Raw genomic sequence first — 17,182 nt, forward strand, 5'->3', positions numbered from 1 at the left:
AAAAACTTAAGTTACAACCCTCGTAATATCGTATCGATAGTTTGAACGGTTTAATTCGAAAACGCCGAAAGACTTTTGACAAATATGTCAAATCTGACATTACGATTATAAAGTTTGACATTTTTATTGCGGAACGTACCCAAAACGCATTTCCAACGATTGCTATACCTATCTAATTATAATTATACGTTTGGGTTTGTCTATTTATAAACTTGAGTAACAACCCTCGTAATATCGTATCGATAGTTTGAGCGGTTTAATTCGAAAACGCCGAAAGACTTTTGACAAATATGTCAAATCTGACATTACGATTATAAAATTTGACATTTTTATTGCGGAACGTACCCAAAACGCATTTCCAACAATTGCTATACCTATCTAATTATAATTATACGTTTGGGTTTGTCTATTTATAAACTTGAGTAACAACCCTCGTAATATCGTATCGATAGTTTGAGCGGTTTAATTCGAAAACGCCGAAAGACTTTTGACAAATATGTCAAATCTGACATTACGATTATAAAATTTGACATTTTTAATGCGGAACGTACTCGAAACGTATTTCCAACGATTGCTATATCTGATTATAAATAAACGCGACACCCAAGTTTTTTTTTATGTTTTCTGGAGTAATCACCTCAACTGAACGACCAGAAATGGTTCTTTTCGATGGAACAGAGTCCGGATAACACTTTTGAAGCCATTATTGACCTTGTACAGTATTTTTTTATCGAAAAACAATGATAAATCAACACACGAAATTATTTTGAAAATAACTTCACATAAATGGCTGTCATTTTTTTCTGACAGATCGAAATATCACCAAATTTGACACATAGTCTTTTGAAAGTTGGTACTTCGTAAACATCATATGAAATTGACAATGACAGCGTCATCTGTGTGTCAGTCACACGACTTATCGAGTGATGTTTTATGTCATTTATTATTTACGATTGTCGACAACTTTTAAGGATGTTTGGCTTCTCGCAAGAGAAGGGGATGAAAATTTTGTTTCCTAACCTAACCTAATCACGTATTTTATAGTATTCATAGTACTTGTTAATAAAATATTTTAACTATTTCGATAGTAATTTTTATTGAGCCGTTATAATATTTTTTCTAATTTCTTCACGTCTAAAACTAATTTTTCCTATGTGACAAATTCTTCTGAAGCGTTCTTGCCGGATGAACTTCGTCCCACCCGCTAGCCACCTGACTTTAATCGAGAATTCGATACTCACGCATCGAAAGTCAATAAATTGTTATTTGATACTAATTTTACAGTTTGTCCACGTTCTATTTAATCGATTTAAAGCGAAACATTCCTCGTTCGGATTTATCAGCGAAAATATACGTTAACGATGGATATTCTATGAAAAAAATATATAAAAATCTACATTAAAACAATCCCTCGACCCCTGACCGATGTATAACGCAGAAAATACCAAGTTCCCTTCTATATACACCCTAAATGTACGAAAAACTAGAAAAAACCAACATTACTACATTCCTCTACCTTCCACATTATTCTCGACACTCCCTCCGTGTTATGCGAAGCTGAGACGATTTAGTAGAATGTTTCGATTTTATTTTTGTATAATTCTACATAAAATAAAACGTTCAGTACCTGCTATTACCTCTAAGATACGGAATATTCACCAGAAGTACCAAAACATCATCTTAAAACGGTTCTTACCTTCAATTTTTTCTTGTTTCACTTGCAATAGGACAATCTGTATATACATATATATAAAGCTCCTACATTGGAGTCAATAATTTTGTTATACGATCGGGTATTATTTTTTTTTTTTTTAATACGATCCGGGAGAGCATTCATGTGAACGTCCTTCACGTCCTTTTCGGTGACGGTATTACTGAAATCCTTTATGACATAAACTACCTTCTTCCTGTGAGGATAGAATTTGATTTTTTTTTATCATTTGATTCCTTTGTTTTTGAGCGATTTTGCGACATAATTTTTAGTTTTTGAAAGCTTAAATATCTAGTTAAATCACTTTAAAATGATTTTCTTTCTGAGATAATCACGGGGTGTCTTACAACCCCTCGGAAATTAAACAATTAATGGAATAGTGCTGCGCAATACAGAACAATATCCGAGGATTACTTCCAATACGTTTATTTTTGTCCTCGATAACGCCCGGCCTCACATTTCAAACATAACAATAAAAAAATCGACAGTGATTTGATTTGGGCGTGTTTAACCTCACTTCTAGCGACTTTATGAATATACCTCGTATATCAAACGTTTAAGATTGATTTGTACTACTACTACTGACGATTCAAAATACATTTTGATATGCTCTTATTTTTAGAATTCATTCACACTTTTTCGAATAATTTTTTCCTTTAAAACATATTCTATTTGAGTTCCTATTTTAAAATTTTTTTTATATACGTCGAAAGTACGTTTTTACCCCCAGATAATTATGGTAGTAATCGATATCTAAGTACAGCCCTCCGATTGTAAAAAGCGCGTTTATTGGTTGCTAAGGCTTCCTTCAAATCGGGGCGGAGGCTCCGCCTTTCAGCTTCACCGAGGGTTGAATGGGACGCGTCTCGTACAGATTTTATTAGAAAAATATTCATAAATAATATTTTTAGAAAATAAACAAACAAATTTTAATCATTGGTACTTAATACTTTTGTAAACTAATTATACTGCTCATTATGGTTAAATTTATATTAATTGGTTAAAATTTCATGATCGAAAACATAACCTAACTAAATTAAAGTTTAAAGTTATGTGTAATTCTTAGTAATGTGTAAGTAAATCGCCCCCAATTGCATAACTGGACCCCTCTACATGCATCTGCTCTGTACTAGATCTTACGTCGAACACCCTGTATAATAAAGAACTACCTTGTTAAATAAGTCGTTTTTTTTTTAATCGAACAATAAATATTTAATTTTTTCAAGTGCCATTGTTAATCGGGTGGAGTAGAAGATGATAATCTGTATTGAGAATAAAGGACATCAGCATTCTATATATAAAAGACACGTGACCTTTTATCCTCTTATCTATGGTTAATTTTTCGTAATCAATCCGTAATCAAATATCCTTTTAAAGAAATTAATATTGTATCAGATACTTTTATAAAATACGGGATAAAAAAAAAGATACCAAATTATAAACGAGTTTTACGTATTAGGACGCCATGTTTGACAGTGACAGACGAAAGTTGACAGTTGGGAGTTGTTAACGTAAAGCATTACACTGCAAAACGCGTCCTGGTTGTCAAAAATTAACAAAATGGTAAAGGTTTTAATGCAATCAAAATAATTCTTACACGAGTTTGTTCCTGGTCGTGTCATTTTCCGATTTGGTGACCAGATCCGGCCTCCACGCTGTATCAATGAAATACCACCACATGTATTCGATAACGTCATTGAAAAAAAAGAGTACACAAAGCCGTGGCGGCCATTTACAAGATATTTTGTTTTATACATAATACCCAAATGTACATTTTATAAATCAATAAATATCGATATCAGTATCAGAACGATAATTAATATTTTATATATTTAATTAACTTCGGGTTTTGTTGCAATTGATCCTGAATACGATCCTGTTCATAATAAAACAATTACTTCAATGCGAAAGCTACCGAGAAAAAAAAATTGAAGGTATGTGTATAAATTATAAACTCGTCTTATCATTATATTATATAAATAATCAAATAAAGATAATAGTGTCGATAATATTTTTCATTTTATATCCATTTATCATTAACGAATAAACATTTGTGCCTTAAAGTACAGTGTTGCCAAATTTAAACGCTGATTTGATGTTGACGTTTTCGTATCGCCATGATACGATACGATTTTGCCGAAACTACCGGCAACAATGTGATGAATTTTTTCACGAATATGGCTCGGAAGCTGATACATCCCATTAATTGGTGTTTATATCTTGAACATAACTTTTTTTGAGGTTAGATTTATTAATCAAAGTTTCAAGTGAAATTATTCATAAACTGAGATACCCTGTATATAATTAAGAGCCTATACTACGTACATTCAAACAAAATTTGATTGGAATTATTTTGTAACGAAATAAATACCGATAATTTTATATTTATCATATTTTTTGTGGTCTAATTACCAAATAATAAATCTAGTTTCAAAAAAGGTTAATTATTTTCTATGATAACATATTTTCGTAGGGTATAAAACGTCCCAAGTCACACCAAAGTCAATAATTAATTATCGAGCTAATTTATAGGGTTTCCCTACATCAGCATTGTACTTGTATGGTATCCTCTTTTAGTTATTAAATTAAATGGCGGAAATGTTGCGCCGGTAACGATGATTCCTATTTTATCGGCGTCGAGGAATTTGCCAGTTGATGTGCTAGAGCTCGTTGAGTTCAATACAACTTATGACAATATGGCTCCATATTGATTTACAGGGTGTTTTATTTAAAAATTATTTACGTACAATATTTCGAGGTTATTCGACGTATACTTGTAAACTTTCCGGGTACAATAAGAAGCGTACAATAGGGGCAAGTGGAATTTTGGGTCAATCGGTTACTTTTTTTGAATGAAACGCCCTGTATAGAGAAATCCTACTCTTGCAGCATGAATTGTAGTTTTTTTTTGTGTTTTATAGACAATTTTTTAAAAAATTCGACCTTAAATAAATGTTTCAGTACAACTAGGAGTCTATTTTTATTTTTCTATAGCCCAAAAACCGATCTAATTAAATAGACAATTATTAAAAAATTTTCGTGTTACCCTGTATATATTATTGGAAGCCATGTAGACGCAAGGGATCAAAAATCTATTTATTTAATGTATTTTCATCCCATCGACCAAATTAGTGGTTAAAACTGGTGTTGAATATCAACTAGCCACGTGCCTAAGCTTAGATTCATCCATCTACGACCACCAATCTCCTGAATAAACATAACTAAATAGAAGGGGGTGCTTGACAGAGTAGTTTCCCAGCATGTAACCATGTAATTGATACACTTTACGATTCTCGAACTTAGATTTTAATCACAGTCAATTTTATGTGATTACACCTGTGTTTATTTAAGGGATGTCCTAGAATTCCATGGTTAATAATCAGAGCTGGCCTATAACTGTCGGTTGACATATCAAAAATTAATACAACTTTATTTATATATGCTCTTTATTTAAAATATTTAACAAACATTTTTTTGGAAATTATTTTAATACAAACTACTTATTTCAATTCACCTTATAGAAATTACAATTAATTTTATTGCTTAAATTATCAAAGTTAATGCTGAAGACGATCCTGTATCTGAAACGAATATGAGGTTTGTTGTGTTCGTTTGAATTTATTTATTGATTCACCTGTCTTCGTCAAAAATAGATTAACTCACCGTTTCACTCTTAAATTCGATAAATTGAAGGTCGTTATTTTATAATTAATAATATGTTACTATGAACTATGAACAAATTACATATCTTTATTTATATCAACGTAATTGTTGTAGTTGATAAATATGCGAAACGAACAAAGCTTTGTTCAAAGTTGTACACCCAAGAAACGAAAGTGGAGTTGTAATTCACAATATATTAAAATTAAACAAACATATAATAATTCTTATCAATATTGTAACATTTTAAGGTATTGGAATTTTTGCATTTTGATATTATATTTAAAGTTATTTTATCTAAACAATAAAACTCCCGCTATTATTTGAATAAAAATTATAGAACAATATCCGCCATTGTGAATTTGACTTGCGTAGTTCCTTCAACAATGTATCTAATTTCCGGCAAACAGTTAATTTTTCGTTCTTGAGTGTCTGCAAAGAATAATATTTTGAATTATTTTCAGTAATTATAAGTAAAATTATCTATTTAATTATTTCATTTATGAAAATAAAAGTGCTCAGTTTCATATCTATTGGTTGATGTTCAAAAAGATTATTGTTTCAAAATGGCCAACAAGGTTTACCGGCAGTTTCCAAACATGAAGGGCGTCCGGGAATGAGTTTATTTATTTACAACTAGGACAATAGAATTCGCAAGTGTTAACGTTAATTGTGTTTTTTAATTAATATATTATTTAGCACCCCGCCCGATAGGAGTGTCAATCGTATTTCGATACTTGAATTATAAAAAGAAAAAAAAACTTGATTGATAGTAGTTATAATGGCGGTCGTTTCATAATGTATTGAACTGAAAATATTCCAGTGAATTTTTTTTAGTTTTCTACAAAGTTATTGAATTAGGAACGATTTTAAGTTATAAAAATGGGTGTCGACGATCTTCAAACGTTTTTAGAAAGTCCTTCTCTTGAAGGAGGAGCTGTCTCTGTTGATCTTTTAAAAATTGCTAGAAATGTAACACAAAGACAACAACCACATAATACGAATAGGAAAATTCGACCGATTGGTAATAAATTAAAACTAATCGTGGATGCAGAAAATTGTTTAGACAGACTTTATGGAGGATATTTTTCAGGTAACAAATTTATACTTATTAGTTGTGTGCATTTAATTTATTAAAATTGTAGATTGGGCTTGCGGTGGCCAATGGAATCGTATGGTTCAATTTTTGTCTCTGTTGACTCAAGCTATCGAACGTGGTAATATTGAACTGGCTGTGGTATTTAATGGTACAATCGAACAATGTAGGATTAATGAATGGATTGCGGAACAAGCTAACGTACGGCAAAAAGTCGGAATGGTATTGAAGCATATCAATACCAAAGCAACCCCACCTCCAAAAGTATGGTGGACACCGCCGACTTGCCTTAGATCTGCTCTTAGAATGGCACTAAGACATTTGGGAGTTACCGTGGTAATTTTTCCATAACCTCAATTATTACTCATAAAATTTCGTTTTCTGCTATCTGTTTAAATAAATTTGTATAAATAACAATCAATAACGCAGTTTAATTAGATAAAAATTCGTTTTAAAGGCTAAATTAAAACATAAGGATGTAGGTTTACAAGAAATACTTATATTGTGAGAATTTTTCGTTTCCCTCCTGTAATTTAGAAAAAAGTGTTTGGGGAAACCAGTGTTTAGTGAATTTAATCATATTTATGACACAACTTGTTTCATTTTGGTGCATTTATTAATAACAACATGGTATTGTTTGGATGTTTTTCATATACCCAGCAAAAATAAAATGAACTTGAGTGAAAAATTTCTATATTTAGCTCATATACATAAATTGTGAAGGAGATTTCATTTAAAAAGGCAATAGTTTACATTCCAGAGAAGATCTATGGAATTGAAGTCAGAGATTGCAGCTGGCCTTATTATTGCTTAAATTTCAATCATTTTGTAAATAATTTTTGATGATTTTGAAAAGCCGATCAGGCACTTTGGCTCAAATGTTTGATGTCATCAGGCAACATAAAAACGGACTGAATTTGTATCAGTTACACACCTAATTTAGTATTTAATATCTTTTCATCTCTTGGTACTTGTAGGAAATAGGCTCCAATGACATCCAATTTATTCCCATTTATAAAAAACGATTTCATACTATTCTACTTACATACTACTTTATTTTTATGTACTATTATTAAAAAAAAATAGTTATACAGCAATTTTATTCAAGATGTGTACTATGGATGACCATCATCAAGAAGTTATAGCCTATTGTAGAGAGTACGGATTTCATGGTTTGTTGGCAGATGATGCTGAATATGCTGCATTCGATCCTCCTAGATATTTTTCATCTGAAAATCTCAAGCTGACATACAAAGTATGATCAATTTATATAAAAATAATATAAAATCTGTTTAAACTTTTCTATTTCTAGGGTTCTATTGAAACTAAGGAATATATGATAAGCGAACTGACGAAAACTTTGAAAATTACACAAGAACAAGTTTGTATCATGGCATCTTTGCTTGGTAACTTTTTATTGCCGGAAACTGACCTACAAGATTTGTACAAGAAATTGAACTTAACTAAAGTTACTGCTGAAAATGTATGTTTTGAAATATCATATATATGTAGTAGTTCCAACGTACAACTACACATAATTCACAAATAATCGAAAATTCCAATTATTTCAGGGTCCAGAAAATAATATCAAGAAATTAGCTGAATTTGTTAGTAACCTACCATCGCCGTCTAATATGGACGCTCTAGTTGTAGCTGTACTGGGTTCGTTGGAGGATAAGCGCGCCTCAAAATTTAGACAATCTGTACAATATTATTTAAACGGTACTGCCAGCGGGTTTTTGAAATACTGCACACCTCCGGTTAAAACAAAACCCAAAAAGAACACTCAATCGCAACAAAATGATACTGCACATTCTAAATCTGAAGATAATGATTTGGATACGTCTGGATTCGCTTCTGAAACCACCGAACAAGAAGTAAGAAACGATTTCGACATAATCAAATTCATTTTTTATTGTAATATGATATTTACAGCGTGAGACTTTACAAAATTACAAGCAAGCGACGGCGCATTCAGTAATTGGAGAATTCAACGGATTGGATAGAGACATGAAAGGATCTCCAAATGATAAATGTAAGTGAATAATGTTGGAGCTAAATATTTCTTGAATTAATTTATTTTTTCTTATTAGATCTGGACGATTCTTCTGATTCTTCGAGATTCAACGGCGTTTCTAATGGTTCTGTTTCTTCATCTTCTTCAGGGAAGAATGACGCTGGTATGTCTTCTAGCAACCAGGCTGCCAATTCCTCCAATAATACTACTACTTCGAAAAGAATCTCGAAAGCAAAAACATCAGGTAACTATTGAAAATAACAAATATTATATTTTCTATAGCTAACCCAAACTGCCCACTGTGAAGGTTTAAAGATACCACCCTTCTAAATTTCTGTATTCTATAAATGATTTCTAATTTTCAGTTGTAGGTAATGTAATTACACCACCAGTATCCCCGGACGTTTTGCGCACAGCATCCCTTCGTCATCAAAAAGGTTTAATGGCTCCGTTGATATTGCACGTATTGAGCACGCAAGAAATCAGACTACCCTGTTTAATGGAAGACGAGAGCAACAGAGATTTCCCGCCCATTCACGACATTTACCAACTGTTGAGACAAAGAATTTACGCGGTTCTATTCAATTTACATCACCTGAGATACGTACACACCAAGAAAAAAGGTTAGTCGCTCGATTGAAGACATAACGATTCTAATTTGTTTTTAATTTTTCTTAGAATCCGGGGATTTGCCGGAGAACGCCCCGCAACCGGAAATCGTAGTGAAAGAATGGATTTATAGTCGTTCGAATCCGTACCAACGTCCGGAAGAAGTGAAAGCCGAACCTCTACCTTGGGCAGTACCGACACTTCAACGCCTATGGTTCGGTCCCTCAGTCGACGACAAAAGACGTAGGATGCGCGCTCTGTTATCCTGTTTGAATTCTGATACGCCTCTGATCCTAAATACGGCTTACGTACCGCAACACATGTTGATCATGGCTTGCGTCTTAAGATATATCATGTCTCAAGAGAAACCGATTATGCGTCGAAACGAATTGGACGCTTTCATATGTCACGCCTTCAATCCGAACCTCATGAATCCGCAATATTTGCAAGAATTGACGGTAAGATATTGTTATGAATTTCAATACCTAAAATAGTTCAAATGTATCAGCTTAGAGGTGTAGTTGATGCTCTTTAGTATCAATAGTTCATTTGGAACCTATAATCAATATTTTATGTTGAAAACAATAAATATGTGAGAAAATTTGGTATCAGTAGTTCAAATATAACATTATTATTTGGTAGTGAATTTTTTGTTAATCCGTTTATTGGAGTAGTTCATATGAAACATTTTTGAGAACCTATTTAATAACAAAATTATAGAAATTTATGATTTTTAATTCATTTGTAAAACATAACAATGAAAAGCTTGATTTGAGTAAAAAACAGTTCATACAAGTCGCAAGTGGTAGAGTAGTTCATATGCAACAGGTTTAATATTAAAAATTCTAAGCAAAATTTGGTTCGGTGTTGAATTGTTTATTCAAGTAGTTCATTTGAAACTTGTTTAAGAATATATTTAATGATGTAATTTGAAAATTTCTGAGTAGTTCCATTATAATTGAAAAAAAAAGTTGCTAAATACTGAACGTGGTTGTCAGTTTAAGTTCAATAAATTGTTTTAAGTCAGTAGTTCATATAAAACGTTAGTTATTTTATTGTAATAGCGTAGTCCATCTAGTGGTTGATAAAGTAGTTCATTTGTATTATGTTTAATATGTTTTTAGTTGAATGTTGTGACGAGTCGTGGCGTTCAATTGGCAGCTCTGTTTATGAAAGGGGTAGATATGGCTTTGATAGCCAACGACGCGTGCGGTGCGCCTCTTCCGTGGCTGATGTGTTGTCCTTGGTTATATTTCGATGGAAAATTGTTCCACTATACTTTAACTAGATCGGCGCATGCCAAAAACATCCTCGAAGTTTGCGAGAACTACATTGAACGAGTAGTTAAAGTAGAAAGAATGAGAAAAGCCATATTGGAAGGTCTCGATGTTAAATTTGCGAAAGTACCCCTGCCGCCGTTCGCAGGACGTAAGTAAAAATCAAATTTAGGGTTATTTTTTTTTTTAATTTCTATTCTCGTAGCAACTATGCTCCGTACGCTGCCCCCTCCGCACGTTTTACCGAATTTAAATCTACAATCGTCTCGAGGAGGAAGCGGAGGAGTTCCGTCCTTACGTCAAAGACCAATACCGTCTAGGGGTGGTCAACTTCAAGTAGCCGGCGTCGTGGTCGGCTCGTGGGGCGCCAATTACGGTTATCAAGGTGGTGCAAGACAAATGGTACCGGGAGGTTATACGGCTAGAGGTGGAAGAGGAAGAAATACAAGTGTCGGTAACCAAATGTCAGGTGGAGGAGGATACCAGAACAGTTACGGAGGAAGAGGTAGAGGACAAAATCGGAAACCTGGGATGCCCACTTTTCCCGTCAATGCTAGAAAGAATCAGGTAAGTTTTTATAACCAAAAAAAAATCCCTATTTCAATTCAACGGCGTAGTTTTATGTCCGGAAAATATACCGTTGAGTTGAAGGTTTGAACAGTATTATGATGACTTTTCCAAGGAAATCGACGAACGTTGACATGCATCTTGACGATAATTAACAATTTGGATGGCCGAAACAGCGAGTTACATCAGAAAACATAAAAAAAGTATTGAAAATCGCGATTGAAAAGTGCTAAGTAAAATTGAGACCGATATTAGATAACACACGAAAGTTTATTCCATTAGAACATTGAAAAGTTTCTTTCTTAACGGTTTGTTTATTCAAATAGCTTACATGGAACATATTTAATAACGAACTTAAAGAAATAACTTCAGTAGTTCATTTGTAACTTCGGTATTTTGGTTTTAAGCAAAAAAACTAGTTTATATATGTAAAAATAGGTGTGGTAGTTCATTTGTAACATCGTTAGCGAATAATGAAGGATTTCAATAAATTGTTTAACCAAGTAGTTCAAAGGAAAAATGTTTGACAACATATTTGATAAGAAAATTTTAGAACTATATGATCCAGTAGTTCATTTGTAACATATCAATATCTCTAAGAATTGCTTTATTATCAAAACAATATCAATCAAACAATTATGCATAATTTGGTACAAAAGAAAAATTTTTTGTATAAACAAGACATGGGAAGGTGTATCACGAAAAGGGGTTGATCATTTTTTACTAAATTGGGATAAATGCGATATTTATTCATTCCAATATCTTCTTGCAGGTGAATAAAAAGCGGAATACCAACAAATCTAACAAGGGGCAAAAGCAACAGGGTGTAGCTTTGACGGTTAAAACTGATAGCGGGTATGTGGATTTTTTTTTTTTTTTTTTGGGTGGTAACAAAATTATTTTTGATGTTTGTTGTAGAGACGTACCGGTAAGTGATGTGGTAATAGCAGAAGACGGCACCACCGGATCGGGAGGGAAAAAAGAAGACTGCGCCGAGAGCGTCGAACATAAAGGACAAGGAGACGCTCCGTGTAAAGTCGAACCCACCGATTAAATTTTCCAATCCTCCCCATTTTTTTATTTTTTTTCGTTTGTTATTTTTTTTTCAAATCGCGAGTGAACAGAACGCTAACGAGTGCATCTTTAATTTTTTTTTATTATTATTTTTCTTTTATTATTTAAGTAGGTTTAAACACAGACGCTTTGAAATAAATGGTAAATCGATTTATGAAGTGAAAGACATTTTTTTTAATTCGATTGTAATCGTTTTAAATTGAATGTAAACAAAAAAGTAACTCATCAATAACGTAAAAAATTCGTCGATTAGTAGCAAGAACGTCGTATCTCCGATTCGGAGTTGCGACTTTGTTGCTCGTATTAACGATACCGATATACGGAAATAGGCTTTACATGAAAACAAATAGTCAAGTCGTTTGTGTTAAATGACCGGACAAAAGTAAATTATTTGATTTACTTTTTTGTTATATAAAGTGCTAACAGACATTTTTTACTACAGGGTTAGAGTAAAAAGTATTTTAGAAGGTGTCACTGCTGCTCGAGTCCCGTGTTCAAAAAGTAAGGACTGATTTATTCGAGAGCTTTGTATATTTTTCTATGTTTGTTACGACTGTTATATAATTATATATTGACTGAAGAGGGCGCTGTGAGCGTCGCTGTGATCATATTTATGGTATTTATAATACGTTTTAGAAAGATCTGTCGATAAAGGCGCTATTGAGATTTAGCGACGTGAATGATGGTGTTTTTTTTTTCTAAAAGGATGGTTCGCTATATATAATATATACACACAACAGGCATTTATAAAAATTTTCTTTTGATAAGAAACGATGACATATATACCGAGAGAGTTGAAATATACAGATTTCAACTTTAAAACCCCCCTTACCCCCCCAAAAAAAAACTATTTATCCGCGACGGTACCGCGTCCCGGTTAAAGGAATTGCCCAAATTTGTGCGATTGCGCAAAACAGTAAATGATTTTACATAATCTACTCGATGATATACGTCGAGGTGTATAATTGCCGCGCTCTTGTTGCTCATGGAGAGACGAATACAGCATTCGAAATGGAACTAATTTTTTTTCGTACGAAAAAAAAAATGTAATCTCTTTGTAACCACTTGAATGGAAATAATACGAGGAATCGACGATGATCCTCATTTTCATCGAACGAAATATAAATTGCTTATCCAAAAGTAAAACAAATATTTTTCTTAATGGAAAAGGGGGAGGTGAAATCGTACTGCGTCTGGCGATCCGCTAGGAAATTAACCGCGTTTCTGATAAAACCATAGATCTACGTATTTTGTTTAGAAAAATTCGATGGCGATTGGGAACAATTATACAAAAAATGTCGAAACCATAGATCTACATTATATATTTTATTGTAAAAAAAATTCATAGATTTTCACGAGATGTCCGATGGAAAATTAAAAATTTCGAACGGATTCTTCGGTGTTTGTACAAAGATTAATTGAAAACTATAAAATCCGCACGATTTTCAATGTCTTAATGAAACCGTAGTGGTACAAATAGTAATTAGAAACTGTAAATTACGAGGTGCAAGTAAAATGAGCATTGTTCTCAATGTTTTGATCAATCCTTAAATTTGAGTGAAGATTATCTGTTGGAACTACAAGAAGATGACGTCAAATAGTATGAAACCATAGATCTAAACCATATACTTTTATTTCTAACGTGTCAACATTAGAACGAACCGTAGATCTATACACCTGCAAGTATCCCAACTGGTATATTACCATAGATCTAAATTTCGTTTCAACCAAACGCGATCTAAGGACATTTTATAATCAGCATGCGCATTTTAGAGCGAACCATAGATCTAAATAAATATGAGAGAGTAGTACTACAATCTAAACAAATTGACATATTTTTATAGTCCCTTCTCAATAACGTGTTATTGTAAACGTTAGAATGAACCACAGATCCATATATTTTTTTATAACACGAATATATAATAATTCAAATTCTAACGAAATGTACCCAAATATTTGGAAAGTTTTGACGGTTTGTTCCTCTGTCAAACCATAGATCTACAAGTGTAATAATCTATTGGTAACATTTCGGAATATGATCATTTTATGGTTGCGTTAGGAGAACCGTGGTTAGGTTTTGAAGATTTTTTTCCAATAGTTTGTGATGGAAAACCATAGATCTACACCGGGGAACTATAACATTTCAATATTTGGCGGATCGCCGGTTCGATTGTCACCTCTTTCGATAGTAGCTGTTTAATACCGTACCCCTACACTTTGTAGTTCATAAATTACAATCATTTAGCTCACAATATAGTGTAATTAGAAAAATTCATCCGTAACCGGATGTGAACCATATATAATCTTTATGTTGTAAAATTGGTGCTTTGATTTTTTTTGTTTTCGGTGTTCATATGTACAACGAAATTTAAGTCAGATTTCGAAATTGAAAAAAAAATGTTGATACACCTTTTGTTTATATATAGTCAAAAGGGGGTGTGATATCGATCATTCAAGAACATATTTTTTTTTTTTAAATCGTTATCTCATCTTAAATTTCGAAAACATTCAACATATAAATAATTTTCACTTTTTTCTGATCTTTTTTGTTCTGTATAAGTTGCTTTTTTTAGTTTATCGTTAACTACGAGGGTTTACCAAATATTTGTATTGTAACATTTTTTTCTTATATCAAACGGTAACCTTCGCTTCATTTTTTTTTAAAAACAAACTTTTTATAACTTATAAATAGTATAATCAATGCTTATTACATACATATTTAGAAATATTTCGGAAATGTAGCAGTAAAAAAAATTTTTTTTCTAATAATATTCTGGTTAAAACTCCTAACTTCTTCCGAGTTTTTTTTCACTAGTTTTAAAACTATAAAAAAAACGATTATTTATTGCCTTCTATCGATTTATTCCAATTTAATTGTGCATTAAATTTTCAAAAACCCCTCGTATACTAAAACTACCAAATCTTATTTTAAATACTTTTTTTATCGATCCTATAAAATTTTCTAGGAATATTCACTAAAAATTGATATAAAATTATTTATTTAAAAAAATTATTTTACTACGGGGGGTATAAGAAAAATTGTAATTATTTAAAATTATATAAACTTGGAAGTTGTTAAACGATTTTAACTCTTAATTTTTTTCTGTATTCAAGTTATGTACTTTTCGATATATATGTGTATAATGGCTCTATGGGTCAAAGGGCAAACGTAACTAAATATTTAAAAGGTTAGAAATAGTTATGGTGATTTTGGAAAACTTGGGACAATATCGCTCCTATATATATAAATATATAATTTTTAATTTTTTTTTGTTCTTGAAGCTCTATGTGCGTTTCAAGATATAAATTATGAAAAAAATGACTTTGCTAATCAAAATGCTGTTGTCTTGATGTTTATTCTGAAATCACATGATCCAGTGTCACTTTTTTTCTTAATAATTATTCAAATATAAAAAACAAAACTACCGTTCAACTGTACGACAGTTTTTATAGTCTAATGGGCAAAAAGGAATTAAAACATGAAATTTTGTATGGATTGCCAGACGGATGTGGTTAAGACAGTTGAAAGAGTTTGTTTGATATATAGTATACAATTGAACCATTCTTTATAGTTTCATTTATCCCTTTCCCACATACTACCTTCGATCTTTTACAATTTTAAAGAAACAAATGAAAATGTACAAAAAGTAGACTCAGAATTTTACAAAAGGAGAAAAAATGGTTTGCGGCGTCGGGATTTGACTTGTTTCCCATTGAAAAATATGTCAGAGAAACTCAGAAAATGACAAAATCTGTATTGGAAACAAAGGACAGTATTTTAAATTATATCAATTCAAATTAATATTCAGGAAATTATTTTTGACATCACCTCGTATTATATTTACAATTTTTTAAGGGGTAGACCGGAATTATTTCATGTTTCTGATAAAATTTCTACTCACATCTGCCTTATTCACTAGATTTAGCACAACGCAACTTATGCCTCTTTCCGAAAATAAAAAAAAATGTAATAAGTGTAGTTTCTGATACATTTTCTGCTATTAAGGTTGCACCATATTAAAAACATTCAAGTCATTGATTCAATGTTGGAATAATTGTATTAAAAGCAAAAAATAGTAGTTCAAAAAAGTTAATTTTATTTTTCAACCACGCCTCGTATTATATTTACAATTTTTAGGGGGTAGACCGGAATTATTGCATGTTTCTAATAAAATAACAATGAAACGACGTTCTTAGATTTGAAAATACAAAAATATACTCAAATTTTAAAAGGGGCTACAGGAAAGTTTGAGAACGCAAAAGGTAAGTAGTTGTTCAAAAACGATTATTTTTATGTTCATGTATTTTTCAACCACACCCTGTATTAAATTAATACTTTTTACAGCGTGAAGGCGAGTTTCAATCATTAATAAACATTATGCAAATTCCAAATAAAATTAGTTTCTTTAATGAATGATAATAAACTTCCCATTATAATTTTATTTTTTAAAATGAGGTACAGCAAACAGTAAAAGAAGAAAAAACCAAAACGTTTTTTAAAAAATTCAATATTTAATTTTTATATACTTAAATATAATGCAGTGCACAAATCCAGTCTATTTATCTCATACAATTCATAAATACATCAAATTTGTTACCTTACTAGTAGAGAGAGATCTTTAAGAGGCCAAACTTTACAAACAGCTCTACTTTTTATTAAACCTTGCGGTACGGGTCCGTAAGATCTACTATCTAAAGAATTATACGAATTATCACCTTCTAACCATACATGTCCAATAGGGACATATACGTGTGATGTAAAACCAGTTTTAACTTTTTCTCCAGGTAGAGCTACTACTCTTTTACATATCTGCTGGTTAGGATTTGTAGGACATTTGGCAATTACTATATCACCTTTATTTATTTTGTTTCTCAGAGTTGAAACGTGTTCGGTAAGTAGAACGTCGTCTGAATGTAAAGTCGGTTCCATTGAAGGACCTGAACATACTACGAAATCTCCAACGAATTGAAAAGTGCAGTGAGCTAAACAACCGTATTTTATTATGTTGCTAATATTGCTTAAAAAATTACTTAACATTTCACCAAATCTTATTTAAATACACGCACAAATTAGTGATGACAGTTGAAATGTATAGTGATGACATTTATCAGCTGATCAGATTATTTAACGCTTATCTGATAAAATGGATTTGGAGTAATATTATTGGTTT

At 31.9% G+C, this 17,182-nt stretch overlaps 2 protein-coding genes across 3 annotated transcripts; one reads left to right on the plus strand and one right to left on the minus strand.

Annotated features, from left to right (window-relative positions):
• Positions 1-5,724: 5,724 nt before the first annotated feature.
• On the plus strand, positions 5,725-15,575 carry LOC130895595 (constitutive coactivator of PPAR-gamma-like protein 1 homolog). 2 transcript variants are annotated; one of them, XM_057802973.1, is made up of 13 exons: positions 5,725-6,464; positions 6,517-6,803; positions 7,576-7,722; positions 7,780-7,950; positions 8,039-8,344; positions 8,403-8,502; positions 8,561-8,728; positions 8,850-9,107; positions 9,163-9,551; positions 10,218-10,521; positions 10,576-10,937; positions 11,710-11,792; positions 11,856-15,575. In XM_057802973.1, the coding sequence occupies exons 1-13, from the start codon at positions 6,254-6,256 to the stop codon at positions 11,989-11,991; spliced, it is 2,922 nt and encodes a 973-aa protein (XP_057658956.1). In that variant the 5' UTR covers positions 5,725-6,253; the 3' UTR covers positions 11,992-15,575. The 2 variants fall into 2 exon arrangements, with proteins under 2 accessions (XP_057658956.1, XP_057658957.1); XM_057802974.1 differs by having other exon boundaries at positions 5,736-6,464; positions 8,856-9,107.
• Positions 15,576-15,698: 123 nt separating this feature from the next.
• On the minus strand, positions 15,699-17,086 carry LOC130895599 (mitochondrial inner membrane protease subunit 1-like). Its single transcript, XM_057802981.1, has one exon. The coding sequence runs from the start codon at positions 17,047-17,049 to the stop codon at positions 16,606-16,608; it is 444 nt and encodes a 147-aa protein (XP_057658964.1). The 5' UTR covers positions 17,050-17,086; the 3' UTR covers positions 15,699-16,605.
• Between the last annotated feature and the right edge of the window lie 96 nt (positions 17,087-17,182).

Source organism: Diorhabda carinulata, chromosome 6 (genome assembly GCF_026250575.1).
Source record: "Diorhabda carinulata isolate Delta chromosome 6, icDioCari1.1, whole genome shotgun sequence".
NCBI lineage: Eukaryota > Metazoa > Arthropoda > Insecta > Coleoptera > Chrysomelidae > Diorhabda > Diorhabda carinulata.

What these genes read in the sequence shown, in the direction of transcription:
- LOC130895595 (XM_057802973.1), top strand. Translation starts at nt 6,254, where the DNA reads ATGGGTGTCGACGATCTTCAAACGTTTTTAGAAAGTCCTTCTCTTGAA. An exon ending in CTAAAGTTACTGCTGAAAAT is followed by an intron (nt 7,951 to 8,038) that starts GTATGTTTTGAA and finishes CAATTATTTCAG; the next exon opens with GGTCCAGAAAATAATATCAA. An exon ending in TCAATGCTAGAAAGAATCAG is followed by an intron (nt 10,938 to 11,709) that starts GTAAGTTTTTAT and finishes ATCTTCTTGCAG; the next exon opens with GTGAATAAAAAGCGGAATAC.
- LOC130895599 (XM_057802981.1), bottom strand. Translation starts at nt 17,049, where the DNA reads ATGTTAAGTAATTTTTTAAGCAATATTAGCAACATAATAAAATACGGT.